Raw genomic sequence first — 15,139 nt, 5'->3', positions numbered from 1 at the left:
CTCGTAGTCTGGCTGGTGTGTGGGCGGGACGTATTATGATTGGTTCCAACTAGAGCATGCGGACTGGGGTCGAGTGTGCTGTCTTGATGGATCTACTCTAGGTGGGGGAGCTAGTTTCCGGTTTCTCTGGGCTCTCGAGTGAGTGAGTATCTTCTTCCCCGCCCTGCTTGAGTTTCATTGGTAGCTCTTAGCTGCCCTTCCGTGTCCCGGAGGCGGAGTTGCCCACCGGACGGGACCGGGGAGTGAGCTAAGGAGGGTTAGCAGCGCGGGAGCTTCGGGAATGGAATAGGGGAGGGGTTTGGTATCTGCGGGGGGCGGTGGGCAAGAGGGAGGATGGGTAAGGGGGGCGGAGAGAGAGGGGAAGAGGGCGCGCGGGCACAATCGTGTGTTGACGTCATAGTCTGCGCTGTCTTTTACCTAATATACCGGGAGGCCTGGGGGAGCTTCAGGGCCTCGGGGCGGGAGAATGATGGTTTTCTTAGCCCAACTGAATCACTCCAGTCCTATCAAATGGGGAGAACTCTAGAAATCCGCTCTCCACCCCCAGAATTAGCGAGCTTCTTCCCTACACCTGTGTCCTTCCCTCCAGACCCTCCTGGCTTTGTTAGAAATCCACCATCAAGTATTTATTAGGCACCTACTGGTGTGAAGTATTAGGCTGGACCCAAAATAAGTCAGCCCTAGATCCAAAGCAATTTACGTTCTACTGCAAAGACACGTGTATGTGTGTGTACACGCATTTTTATATACAATATATGTAATATATAATTTATATGGAAATTAAATGCAAGGACGTTTTCTAAGAGGAAGAGGAACAATTAAGGGTGTGGAAATCCAGAGAGGCTTCAGGAAGGTGGTTTTTGAGTTGAAATGTGATTCTAAGAGGCCATTTGAAGAATAAGGCAACATAGGGGGATGCATAATGCCCATTGCATTATGGGTGTAGCGAAGATGTGAGGAGCAGTCCAGATTAGGCAGAAATGTAAAATGTGTGAAGGGGAATTATGTCTAATAAAGCTAGAAAGGTAGCTGCTATCTTTTCATAGTACTTAGCTTTTCACAATCAATCTGGGGCCATATTGGGAAAGGTTTAAAGAAATGTTGTATTTGTTCTTTGACATAATAGTGAAGCATATTGAGTTTAGAAATGACATGGTCAGAGCTGCACTTTAGGAACAATGTGTGGAGTTTGGATTGGAGAAAGGAGGGACTTGAGGCAAGGAGACTTGTTATAGTTAAGGCAAAAAATAATAATGACATGAGCAAATGTAACAGCCCTATAGTAGGCCTTTGTAAGTGAGGGGAAAGGAAAGTATGTAGGAATTATGTAGGTAGAGAGATATTGTGAAAATAAATGAACAAACTGGTTAGATTGGATGGAGTTAAGCATGATGGAGGCTGTAAAACTGAGTGACTGTAAAGAGGAGGTTTCCCCCAGCAACAATAAGTTTTGAAGAAGGATACATTTTGAGGAAAATAATGAATTCTGTTTTAGACATGTTTAGTTTGAAGAAACAAGAAAGCCAGGGTTGTACTCATGCTTTTTGTGTGTGTGTGAATCTTGACCTTTGTTCAATTTCCTCATAATTAAAATGAAGGAATTTCCTTCTAGTTCCAATATTCTGATTTTATGTTCCCTTTTCAATTTTAACATTCTTCATTTTAATCTTCCAGTTTTGACTGTATCTTATTAGTTGCCAGGATTTGTTGAAGCTAGCCCCAGAATGTCTCTTGTCTCATTTTCTTACAAGTTGCCTTGGTCTGCCCACCCTCACTCTTTCTTCAAACCATGAATCTTAAAGGGAAATGAAAGGGGAAAGAAAGTACACTATTAACTATAGCCCCAGGGAAATTTTGATAAGAGTCTAAAGTAGTGTGGTAGCTGTGTGACTAAAGAGAAGGGAGTATAAGAAAGACATTCCTTTAAAATAGGCTAAATGACTTGGCAGCTGTTTGGGAGTATTGTTAAAGTAAGGGTTAAAAATTATTCTAAGATTGTGAATCTGGGTAATTGGCAGAATAGTGGTGGCTTCAGTATTTGGTAGGTGGGAAGAAAGATGATTAATTCAATTTTAGATGTCCTGAGTTGCTGCATGCCAGTAGGTACACAGTTAAAAAGTCCACAGTGGATAGAGAAAGAATAAAAGGAATGCCTTTCAATATTGAGGTCTTTATTGAGGTTACATAAGATGATCTGTTTAAAACCCAGTCAGCATGATTGTGTGACAATCCAGTGGCAATTAGAAACTTAGGAATTGGAACAGAAGGACATGTTGATCCAAGGTTGAAGAGTGGCAGAATGGAAGGATAAGGAGGCAAAGGAATAAAGTTTGGAGAACTATGCTTTGGACAGGTCCTTTCTATCCCTTTATATCTGATCTTGGTGGTTGAATTGTGCTTGAAGTGATGAGCTTGTATAACAAAGACAGATGGTGGAACTGGAAGTCATAGTAAAGATAAAGAATAGACTCAGGAATTAGTCAGAAGAAGAAATGGAACAGTTTAAGGACAGTTTAGGAGGAGGTCAAAGCAGAATTTCGGAATTCAAGATTATGAACATTAAAGTCTTAAGTGTGACTACCCTATGGCTGGTTGAGAGAATGGATGTCATAAATCATGAGAGTTGATGAATTTGATAATGGGGAGGAATGGGGGAGGGTAATATGCAGAGGAATACTATCATGAATATTTTGTCCTCAATAGTAAAGGACTGAATTAGGATAAATACGAAGACAGTGATCTGGCTACCATTATTCTCTCCAGAGAGCTTTCCCATTTAACAAATACAATTTTTTAAACAGGAAAAAAAAAATCAGCACAGCTGATAAATTGAAAAAGATCTCCACATAGAGGTGGGTTGAGGGTGTCATAACTCTTTCAGTCCTGCTGTATCTTTATAATTGTGCTACATATACTTTTGGAGTATTTTTTGTGAGGTTGTTCTTTCTATTTACATTGTTATTGTTACTGTGTATATTGTTTACTTCACTCAGCATCAATTCATTTAGATTTTTCCCTCATTTTCTCTATTCATCACATACATAATTTCTTAACAGTAATATTCATGTACCATTTTGTTTATCCATTCTCCAATTGATGGACAGATATCCATCTACATTGTTTCCATTTCTTAACTATTACAAAAAGTACTGCTGTAAATATTTTTGGTATATGGGAACTTTATTTTTCATTAGTGGCTTCCTTAGGGTATAAGTGCAGTAATGGAGTCTTTAGTTCAAAAGACATGGACATTTTAGTCACTTTATTTGTGTAATTCCATATTGCTCCCTAAAATGGTTGTATTATTTCACAGTTTCATCAACAATATATTAGTGTACCTATCACTCTACAACTCTTCTAACTTTGGCTATTGCTATTTTTTGTCATTTTTGCTAATTTGCAGGGTATGTCAGGCAACCTTGAGAGTTTTTTATTTGTATTTTTCTTATTATTAGTTATTTGAAACATTCTTTTATGTGATTGGGAATATTTTGCAATACATGTCTCACTAGAGAATTTTGATACAAAGGTTTCCTTCTCCTCCTTTTGATCATTTCTCTTTTTATCCTAGGAACATTAATTTTATCTGTGCAGAAGCTTTTCAGTTTCAGGTAATCAAAGTTATCTTTTTAATTTTTTTGTATTTGCCTCTCTTGTTTGATTAATTAAGAATATATCTCCTTTCAATAACTTTGAGAGGTATATTATCTGATTCTTTTCTAATTTTTTTATATTGTATGGTCTTTAATATTAATGTCATGTATTTATTTAGAATGTATTATAAAATGTGGTATACAGTGTTCATTTTAACTAATTTCTGCCAGCCTTTCTAATTTTCTCAGATTTTTTTTAGTTTGCAAGGAGCTTTTCCTAAACAATTTATATTTTCAGCTTTATCAAAGATTGCATCATTGTTTCTGATTCTTCCTTGTTTAATTTATATCTATTTTTTGAGAAACACCAGATGGTTTTCATGACTGCTGCTTTATAATATAATTTGAGGTCTGGAAGTACTATTTCCTCTTCATCCTTTTTAATGCTTTTCCTAGATACTCAAGATCTTTTATTTTTCCAAGTGAATTTTGTTATTTTTTAACAACTTCTATATAGTATCTCCTTGGCAATTTGGTTACCATTGCATTAAAAATACAAATTAATTTTGTAGTGTTGTAGTTTTTTTTTTAGTATATAGGCATGACCTAGTCATGAGCACAATAAATTCTTCTAGCTATTTAAATTATCCTTTATTTCTTTAAGAAAAATTTTTGTGTGCTTTGGCATTTTGCAGTTATTTGGAATTATTATACAAATACTAGTGATTTTTGAGGGTTTTTTTTTCTGTAAATTTCATTATCTCATAATATCTTTGCTGATTTCCTCAGACTTACCAAGTATATCATATCATCTGGGATATGTTTTTCTTTCTTTACTTGCTTTATTTCTTTAATTTCTTTTTCTTGTCTTATTATTGTTGTTAGGCATTTCCAGAACTAAATAAAAGTATTAGTGGGAAGAGTAGATATCCTTGCTTCATTCCTCTGTTTATTGAAAAAGTTTCTAGTTTATCCTCATCACTTATGATGCTTGCCTTTGGTTTTAGTTACTTTATTTTTAAAGGTCCCTCTTTACCTGTACTTCATATATCTATACTATATAGACTTTATAGCATGAAAAACTTGTACTTTGTCAGAGACGGTTTCTACATCTGTTGAAATAATTGTGTGGTTTTGTTATGTTTTGATTTTAATATGATTAATTATGTTGTTTATTTTCCCAATATCGAACCATCTTAAAATCCCACTTGGTCCGAGTGAGCAATTTCTTAGACAAATTTAATGATATTATTTGTAATATGTAATCAATGTTAATTAATGATATTGGGCTATAGATTTTTTGTGTTTTATTTTTCTCTGGTTTAGGTATTATGACTTTTTCTTCATAAAAATATTCTGGTAAGGTGCTTTTTTCCCTCAATATTTGAAACATAGATACTAATTGTTCTTTAAAATTTTGGTAGAATTCTCCTGAGAATGAGAATTTTGAGGGCCAAGAATTTTTGCTATTAGTTAGTCCCTTTATAGCTAGATCTCTTTCTCTTTCTAAGATTGGGTAACTTAAGATTTGTATCTGCTCTTCTGATGGTTTGAATATTTTATGTTTTTGAAGGTTTTCCTACATTTTTAAAAATGCATTCTTATGTATAATATATTCTGATTATTCTTTTTATTCTAGTTTTATTATGATTTTACCTTGTTCATTTGGTTTGTTTGTTTTTTTTTGTTGTTGATTTAATTTTTTGCCCTCCTTTTTAATAAGATTAGGTAAAGGTTTAGCAATTTTTATTGGTCTTTTCAAAGAACTAGCTTTTAGTTGTGTTCATTGTTCAATGGGTTTTTCTTTTTCTAATTCATCTGTTTTTCCTTTAATAGTAATATCTTCTCTTTTGTGATTATTTTAAATTTACTTATTTTCTCTTTTTTCTATTTTGTTAATTTATGTTTGTAAGAATATGATTTTTCCCTTTAAGGACTGCTTTATCTGCATCCCAGAAATTTTAATATTGTTTTGTCATTATTTTCTTTCACATAACTATTACTTTTATTGTTGTTATTTTTTTGATTTGCTCTTTCATTCACTCATTATTTAGGATTTCCTTCTTAAGTCTCTATTTGATTATGTGTTTTTTTGTTTGTGGTCCATTTACCAATAACTATTTCTATTGACTTATGGTTTATAAAAGATTTATTATTTCTCATATTTTACTCTTAGTTGGAATATCTCTGTACTTTCTGTACATGGTCAATTTTGTAGAAGTCATGCTGAGGAATATGTATATTCTTTTGCAATCCAGTTTTAAAGATATTTTAAAACATAATTTTACTTTGTCCAGAAATTCATTCAATTCCACATTTTCTTTTTCATCTTTTTGTTTGATTTATCCAAAATTGGCAGAGTAGGATATTGAAATTTCCTGTGATGTTACTATCCATGTTGTCTTAAGATTTCCTTTATCTGGATTGGATGTTAAGGTGATTGGTGAATTCTTTCAATTCTATTTTGCCTTCTGGTATTAGGATATCGGAAAGTTTTCCTTGATAGTTTCTTGAAAAGTGATGTCTAGGCTCTTTTTCTTAGATCGTGGCTTTCAGGAAGTCCAAAAAATTTTAAATTAATCTTTCCTGGATCCCTTTTCTAGATTAGTTGTTTTTTCAATGAGATATTTCACATGACCTTGATTTGTTTTATTGTTTCTTCATGTCTCATAGAGGCATTTGTTTCCATTAGCTGAATTCTAATTTTTAGAACTCTTTTCTTCTGTGAATTTTTTTTTTTTTTTTTTTTTTTTTTTTGTAAATCCTTTTCCTTTTGGCCAATTTCACTTTCACTTTTAAGGAATTCTTTTCTAAAGTTAATTTTTATGCCTCTTTTTCCATTTGGCCAACTCTGCTTTTTAAAAAGTTCTTCTTCTCTTCAGTGAATTTTTATATAGCTCTTTTTCACTTCACCAATTCTGCTTTTCAAGCATTCTTTTCCTCACTGTATTTTTGTATCTCTTTTGCTATTTGACTTGTAATATTTTTTAAGGCATTATTTTCTTTAGTATTTTTGCCTCTTTTACTAAGCTGTTGACTTTTTGTTCATGATTTTCTTGTATCCCTCTAATTTCTCTTTGTAGTTTTTATTCTTCTCTCTTACTTGATTAAAAAAATTTTTTTTGAACTCTTCTGTGGTCTGAAAACAATTTATATTTTTCTTTGAGGCTTTGGATAAAGGAATTTTTACTTTATTGTTGTCTTTTGAATGTATGCTTTGATCTTCCTTGTCATTATAGTAATTTTACATAGTCAGAATTTAATTCTTTTTTTTTTTTTGCTCATTTTCCAGCTATTTTTAAACATATATTTTAAATATACTTAACATACATATATAATTTAATAATTTTGTATATTTTTTCTCAATTTACATGTTAAAAGAATTTTTAAACTTTTTTTTTAAGTTTTGAGTACTAAGTTCCATCTTCCCATCCCCCACTGTAGTAAGTAATCCCATAGAGGCCAGACATGTCCAATCATGTAAAATTTTTCTATATTAGTCATATTTTTTTTTTTTTTTTTTTTTTTTTTGCAAAGCAATTGGAATTAAATGAGTTGCCCAGGGTCACACAGCTAGGAAATGTTCAGTGTGTGAAGCTATATTTGAACTCAGATTTTCCTGACTCCAGGGCTACTGCCTTATCCATTGTACCATCTAGCTGCCCCTATATTAGTCATTTTGTTCAAGAAGATGTGAATAAAAGAAAAGGCATGAAAGAAAGTGAAAAATAGTATGCTTCAATCTGTATTCAAACAATATCAAGTCTTTCTCTGGAAGCAAATTACATATTTCATCATGAATTCTTTGTGATCATCCTGAATCCTTTGTGATCATCCTGAATCATCCTAGTATTGCTGAGCATAGCTAAGTCAATCACAATTCTTCATCATAAAGTATTGTTACTGTTTATAACATTCTGCTTCTGTTCATTCATTTCACTTTGTATCAGATCATGTAAGTTCAGGTTTTTTCTGAAATCATCCTGCTTGTTACTCTCTATTGCCATTCTATTCTTTTGTCTTACCCTTTTTCAACATTTGGTATGATCTTGTTTTTGTTTGAACAATTCAAATTCCAGGAAATGGGTTCTGGTGTTTTCATAAAAGAAAGGATTGTAGTCATTAAGTTTATGCATTGTGTCATGTCCTGGAAAGCCTTCGACGTAATGAGTATGCATTATGTAAGATTTGTATGAACAAACATTTTGTGCTTTTGGAGCTTAGAAAGCATTTTTCCTTGCATAGGAATAATGGAGTTAAATTCCGTAGTGATGAGAAAACCTGAAGACAAACTACTTAGTTCCATCTTTCTGGAAATATATTCATGAAACATGAAGTGGTTTCTCTCTTTATCATGTCATTAAATCCCTCATTGTCTTTTTTTCCCTTTGGTTTAACTTGGTAGACAAAAGTAATAAATTGGCGGTTTTCCCATTGTTTCTTGCGGACTTTAGAAATTGACATCAATACTCTCCTATTTGCATGAATGGAACTCTCCTTGCACACTCGATTATCTTCTTTATATTGAACCTCATACCTATGAGAAGCAAATAGCACCTAGGACTTGGATTTGAGTTGGGATCTGGCCTCAGACACTCCCTAGCTATGTGATCTTGGGCAAGTCTCAGCCTTAAATTCCTTGTTTGTAAAATGGGGATAATAATAGCAGCTACTCCCCATGGTTGTTGTGAGAATTTAGGCATTAACATATACTTATAGTGTTTTGGAAATCTTTAGGAATTATGTAAATGCTATTATTATGTAATTATTATTATACATGGAGTTTCTGTTCAAGTAGATATTTGGTTAGATGTACTCTGAAGGTCCCTGATAACAGAGATTCTGTGATTTTTTATCCTTAGACACCATGACCACCATGGATGATAAACTGCTTGGGGAGAAGCTGCAATACTACTATAGCAGCAGTGAGGATGAAGATAGTGAGAGGGAAGACAAGAATAAAGAAGTGGCACTGGGTGATTCTGTTCCTGGAGAGACTGAAATGTCCAGGGATGGCATCACAGTTAACACAGGTACTGGAAAACTGTTGGACTCATCACTTTTGTGATTTTCTGGCCCACACAAAATGATAAACACAAATTGTTTTTGTAAGTACTAAGCTGTGAATGAGTGGATTATATCCCCAAATTTGGATAACAATAACTATTTTTATTATAATATTTATTATATTTTTTCATTATAAAAAGAGTAATGAAGACTTAACCTTTCAAGATCTAATTTCATTTTCTTCACACCAGTACTTTTTCTCCTTTAACACATTGCCTTTTTTCCAGGAGGATAATCAAGGGTTCCAAGAAACTTGATTTTATGGAAACAATTTGTTGTTGCTTTGTTGTCAGAAAACTACCTTCTCTTATAAGTCATGAGATTCTATGATTTCTCTTTGCCTCAGTTTCCTAATCTGCAAATTGAAGTGATTGGATTAAATTCCAAGATCCCTTCTAGTAATTCACTTAGTTCTGTGGAATCATAAAAAATAGCCAAGACTGGGTTATCTAACATTATTAATGGCTATAGTTTCAGCTTTTATGAAGCTGTACATCAGAGTCAGTACTATGAACAGCATACAAGTAAGCATCATTCAGATCCTCAACCTAAATATCCTAAATTAAAGTTCTGTATAGCAAGAAACAGTAATAGTTGAAAAGATGCTGGTATCCTGGAAAGAAATAGGAAAAATAAGGAGAAGGATGATTAGGTTTAGAGTATAACTGTTAGGATTACCAGGTGAGAACTCAGGTTGTCTGGACAGTGACAAGGTGAGAATTCAGGTTGTCTGGACAATTACAAGGTGAGAACTCAGGTTGACTTGACAGTTCTCTGGCTCAGACCTTTGGTTTGGGCCTTTAAAGAGAGTTTACACCTTCTAAGAGGAGCAAGTTCATTGGTTGGAGTACTTCTTCCCAGAAGCCCTTGCATTATCCCACGCCCATTCTCTGGGAGGATAAAAAGAGGCAACATTGAGCCTGGAGAGCTGTCTGGATTGGGGGAGGACAAGAGCTGGAGGAGATTTAGAGCCAGGATTCAGGAAGAAGAAGAGGCTGTCTGGAGGCTCCAGAAGCCTCCCAAGAAACCTGCTCATGGAGGAAAAGGATTATACAGAAAAGAAACCTCCTCCCAGAGAAGGATTACAACTGAGAGATGATCAGAACATTACAATTGGTATCCACACGTGAGGCAAGGACTTTTGCTTATCCTGACAAGGACTTATTCTGAGCCCTTCAGAGGAGCTAGACCAGACTTTTGCAATTTGGTGCCCGAACAGGGACAGACATGGTCCTGATTCCAGTGGAAAAGCCTCCCATCCAGATCTCAGTCTCTCTGACCCAGAACTGTGAGTAACAAAGAAACTTTTTTAAAGATTAAGTGAGTGTGCTAATAGATAAATAAGGAACTTAACTTGTTAAGGGCTAAACCAGCAATCTCTTATAGCTGAAATGGGGCAGATGTTAGCTAAAGACAATCCCTCAACTTCAGCTGACTCAACCCCAGCCCCAGAGGCAGCCTCAGCTCCAGCCCCATTCAGGAGTGGTACTATAGAGAGTATAATTAAGATAATTGAGAAGCAGAGTTTACTTGTAACCTGGGTACAGATTGCTAAACTCTTGGCTGCATTAAGACGCACATCCCCTTGGTTCTTAGAGGAAGAAAAGATAGATGTAGATAAATGGAAGCTAGTGGGATTTGAAATGAAAGAATTTCATGCAAAAAATGGGCCTCGTTCAATTTCTGCAGAGGTATTTTATATCTACAACATAGTTCAATTAGCCTTAAACTATCAAGCAAGTTGCAGGAGAAGGAAAAGTTTTAAAAATGAACAGAGGCGTAAGTGTGAGGAAAAAAGGAAAGATCAAGATTTTGCCCAAGAGCAAGAGGATTTAAATGAGGAATTAGGGTGTGATGACTCTAATTCTCTTGAAGAAGCTTCAACCCCGCCTAGAGAGCAGATTATTGACAGGCCCACATCAACTCCACCTTCAGAGGTGGAGGAAAGAGGAGCGGGAGAGGCAGAAACACAAACAAAATTGCCTGTGAAGCAGCCTAAGCCTATGACAAGATTAGAAAAAGCATTGGTTAAAGCTAAAAGAGAAGGACAGGATATAAGTTATTTTATACATGCATATCACGTGATTGAAGAGATTGACTCTGTAGGTCAAAAAAGGAGAAGATATGCACCTTTAGATTTGAATAAAATTAAGTATTTGAAAAAAGGTTGTACCCTTTATGGGGCTACATCAGCTTATGTTAAAATGTTACTAGATGGTTTGTCTTAAGTCCTAACCCCGAATAATTGGAAATCCATAGCAAGGACATGCCTGGAACCTGGAGAAAATTTGCTATGGCTTGCGGAGTTTCATGAATTATGTAAAATTCAAGTCAGATGCAATTTGGAAATAGGAGTTAACACACAATTCACTTTTGAGCACTTAGCTGGTTAAGGTCGGTATGGAGAGAATTCAGAACAGATTAATTATACCATGATAATATATGAGTAAATTGCTAAGGCTGCAATAAAAGCTTGGGGTGTCCTCCCTGGACAGAAAGATCGGGGAGAAGCTTTCACTAAAATAGAGCAAGGTCCCAATGAACCTTTTGCAGATTTTGTGGGATGTTTGCAAACTGCTGTCAAAAGAACTATTGGAGAAAATGCAGCTACAGAAATAATGACCAGACATCTGGCTAAGGAAAATGCCAATGAGATTTGCAAAAGAATTATATGGGGATTAGACAAAGATGCTTCTTTAGAGGAGATCATAAGATGATGTTCCACAGTGGGAACAAATGCTTTTTACACCCAGACTATGATGAACGTGGAAAGACAGGGTCCCTCCTGGCAAGGGACTTCTAGAGAAACTCAGTGATGTTTTCAATGTGGAAAAATTGGGCATCTAAGAGCTCAGTGTAGTTATGGAGATACAGTGAGAAGACAGGGTGAGAGAAGACCTAAAGCCCCATGTCCAAAATGCAACAGAGGACTCCATTGGGCATCAGAGTGTACAATAATTCAGGGAAACAGGATGAGGGGCCCAGGTCCAGGGCCACAGGCAAAAAAGACTTGGGGCATGATGGCAGCTGATGTTACACCCAAAGAGCCTTTAGAAGGTCAGGACTCTGATTTGATAAACCAGCAGAAAAGTAATCACATGGCAGAAAGGGATTACCTGATAAGTCAGCCAAAAGGCAATCAGATTGTAAAAATGGATTACACTTGGGGAGAATACAGGCCTTTTAAACCAACAGTGCTGTGTCCAGTGCAAACAACTCCAATGTAATTGCCAGATGATGAGAAGAGATTTAGAATGTGGTAAATAGAAGAAAATTAGATAGTTTAACCGCCTGGGAGAGAGGGTTTGCTTGTATTTTTAACAGACAGAAGAAAACAGATGAAGAAAGAAATAGATGGGTGGCAACAAGCACCTGGAGAGAGACAGAAAAAGAGAAAAACCTCAAAACAAAGGAGAAGATCTAAGAAACATCTCACACCGAAAGAGCATGGCTAATAAAAAGACTGTTAAAGAACTTTAAAACCAGCAGGAATCATTGGAATTCCTAACACAAGATGAGACTAATGGACAATGGACTTATGGACATTTATAAATTCTCAATTTATGATTATTTGGTCATGTTATTTGTTATATACTTCTAGCATGTGTTATGTTACTATGTTACTATGTGCTTATGTAATTTATGTAATTATGTGTAATACCTCCCATATTGATGGATTTATGTTTCAAGGTCATGACTATCCTATGTTCTAAATCAAAAGAAAGGGGGAGATGTTAGGATTACCAGGTGAGAATTCAGGTTGTCTGGACAGTGACAAGGTGAGAATTCAGGTTGTCTGGACAATTACAAAGTGAGAACTCAGGTTGACTTGACAGTTCTCTGGCTCAGACCTTTGATTTGGACCTTTAAAGAGAGTTTACACCTTAGGGATTCTAAGAGGAGCAAGTTCATTGGTTGAAGTACTTCTTCCCAGAAGCCCTTGCATTATCCCACGCCCATTCTCTGGGAGGATAAAAAGAGGCAACATTGAGCCTGGAGAGCAGTCTGCATTGGGGGAGGACAAGAGCTGGAGGAGATTCAGAGCCAGGATTCAGGAAGAAGAAGAGGCTGTCTGGAGGCTCCAGAAGCCTCCCAAGAAACCTGCTCATGGAGGAAAAGATTATACAGAAAAGAAACCTCCTCCCAGAGAAGGGTTACAACTGAGAGACAACCAGACCCTCACAATTCAAGAACATTACACATAACAATGAAAAATTTAATTTTGGACATATTTAATTCAAAATGTCCTTGGAACATGCAGTTGAATGTCAGTCAACAGACACTTAATAAGTAGTTACTATGTGCCAGTTTTTGTGCACATTATGACTTGGAGAGTATTAAAATGCATAGTTCCTTAGATTAAGGATGGTCTCAGGTTTGGGTTGTTTTGTTTTGTTTTGTTTTGTTTTCCTTTTTTAAAATTTTGTGAATAATGATGCCAAGTCCTTTGCTTGGAAGAAAGGAACTAACCTATTATTAAAGTTTATTCTCAAAGATTTTATTATTAAATTTTTAGCTGGAGAAAGATATGAGCTAAAATATATAGATTTGGTAATCATTTGCATAGTTGATAGTTGAATCCATGAGTACTGATGAGATCGCCAGGAAAGAAGAGAGTAGAGGGAGAAGAAGTCCTAGGACTAAGAACTGTTTGCATCCATACAGAAGAGGTGCTGTATGATGATGATCCTGAATGCAGTCTGAGAAGATTGGCTAGATAGGTAAGAGAAGAATCACAACAGGGCAAACAGCAATCTAAACCTTGTCAAGACAAGTAAGCAAGATAAGTATTCAAAAAAGGGGAGTGGTCAGTAGTGTCACATTCTGCAGAGAAGTCAGGAAGAGCAAAGGCAAGTGGATTTATCATTAAAGTGATCATTGGTGACTTCATAGAAGGTGTCTTGAGTTTGATTCTGGATATAGAAACTATTACAAGAATTTGAGAAATTAGGTGGAGAGCCAAGATGGTAGAGAGTATTCAAGACATTGCCTGAGTTCCCCTCACTTTCCTCAGAATCAATGCTACATCAAGCCTCTTAACAGATTTTGGAGTGACAGAATCCACAAACTTTCAGAGTGTAATCATTTTCCATCTTAAAGATATCTTGGAAGGATTTCAGGAAAGGTCTGTCTCAAGTAAGCACGGCAAACATGGCCTGTCACAGTTGCAGGACAATGAAGCCCAGTGCAGGGAATCCTAACAAGAGGCTCTTAGTCAATGTACAATAGCATTGGCTACTCTCTTCTGGTTCAGAAGGCCAGTGGATCCCAACAGCTAAATGGGATTCCTCCAAGGTAGCCACAGAAGGCAAACTGTGAGCCCTTGAACCACAGAGTAACAGGTGGGTCTTGACCAGGCCCATGCATCACATTCAATAAGAGGCTCCTGTCCCCCTGCAAAAGAGACTTGGGACAGTCTGTGCTGTGCCTTAGAGCAGAGCTCAACTTTTTAAAATGAGCAAAAAAATAAAAAGAGCTCTGACCATAGACATCTACTGTGGAGATAGGGAAGATCAGAATGCAAACTCTGAAGAAGACAGTAAAGGCACAATATTTTAAAGAAAAATATGAATTAGTCTCAAGCTCAAAAGGCTGTCTTGGAAGAGTTCAAAAAGAATATCAAAAGAGATAGAAAACAATGGGGAAAAGAAAGTTATGTAGGAGAATTATGAAAATTTTTGGGAAAAAAGCAGCAGCTTGGAAAAGGATGCATAGAAATCGAAGAAAACTTCTTTTTAAAAAATAAATTTGGTAAAAATGTAAAAAAAATGCTGAAGAAAATGATTTTTTTTTTTTTTAACTCATTACAATTTAGAATTGGTGAAATGGAAAAAGAATTTTTTTTTTTTTTTTTGACTGAGGCAACTGGGGTTAGGTAACTTGCCCAGGGTCACACAGTCAGGAAGTGTTAACTGTCTGAAGTCACATTTGAACTCTGGTCCTCCTGACTTCAGGATAGGTGTTCTATCCACTGCACCACCTAGCTGCCCCAAGAAAATTTCTTAAAAAAACAGAATTGGTGAACTGGGAAAAAAAATCCATTGAACAAAACAGTCCCTTTAAAAGTACAATTAGCTAAATTGAAAAGGAGGTGAAAAAGCTAACTGAAGAAAATAATTCACTAAAAATGAGATTGGACAAATGAAATTAAATGACTTAATGAGACATCAAGAATCCGTGAAAGAAACCTCCCCCCCCAAAAAAAAAAAAAAAAGAAAGAAAGAAAGAGTAGAAGAACATGTAAAATGCTTCATTGGAAAAACAACAGACCTGGAAAATAAATCCAGGAGAGACAATCTAAGAATTATTGGACTCTACCTGAAAGCCATGATGAAAAAAAGATCTTGGACAATATCTTTCAAGAAATCATCCAGGAAAACTGCCCTCATGTCCTAGAATCAGAGTACAAAATAGTCACTGAAAGAATACACCAATCATATCCTGAAAGAGACCTCAAAATGAAAACTCCAAGGAATATT

The 15,139-nt window shown here is 35.7% G+C and overlaps 1 protein-coding gene across 9 annotated transcripts in view; it reads left to right on the top strand.

The window, feature by feature from the left end:
* The first annotated feature begins 47 nt into the window (after positions 1-47).
* PDCL (phosducin like) overlaps positions 48-15,139 on the top strand; it is a 29,079-nt gene continuing 13,987 nt past the window's right edge. Inside the window, exons 1-4 of one of the 9 annotated variants that reach the window (XM_074293029.1) lie at positions 59-142; positions 3,572-3,611; positions 4,920-4,952; positions 8,456-8,626. In XM_074293029.1, the coding sequence (XP_074149130.1) occupies positions 8,461-8,626 (166 nt within the window). In that variant the 5' untranslated portion in view covers positions 59-142; positions 3,572-3,611; positions 4,920-4,952; positions 8,456-8,460. The other 8 variants (XM_074293030.1, XM_074293026.1, XM_074293027.1 and 5 more) reach the window with 8 other exon arrangements.

Source organism: Sminthopsis crassicaudata, chromosome 2 (assembly GCF_048593235.1).
Source record: "Sminthopsis crassicaudata isolate SCR6 chromosome 2, ASM4859323v1, whole genome shotgun sequence".
Classification (NCBI taxonomy): Eukaryota; Metazoa; Chordata; class Mammalia; order Dasyuromorphia; family Dasyuridae; genus Sminthopsis; species Sminthopsis crassicaudata.
This window is presented reverse-complemented; position numbering and strand designations above follow the sequence as displayed.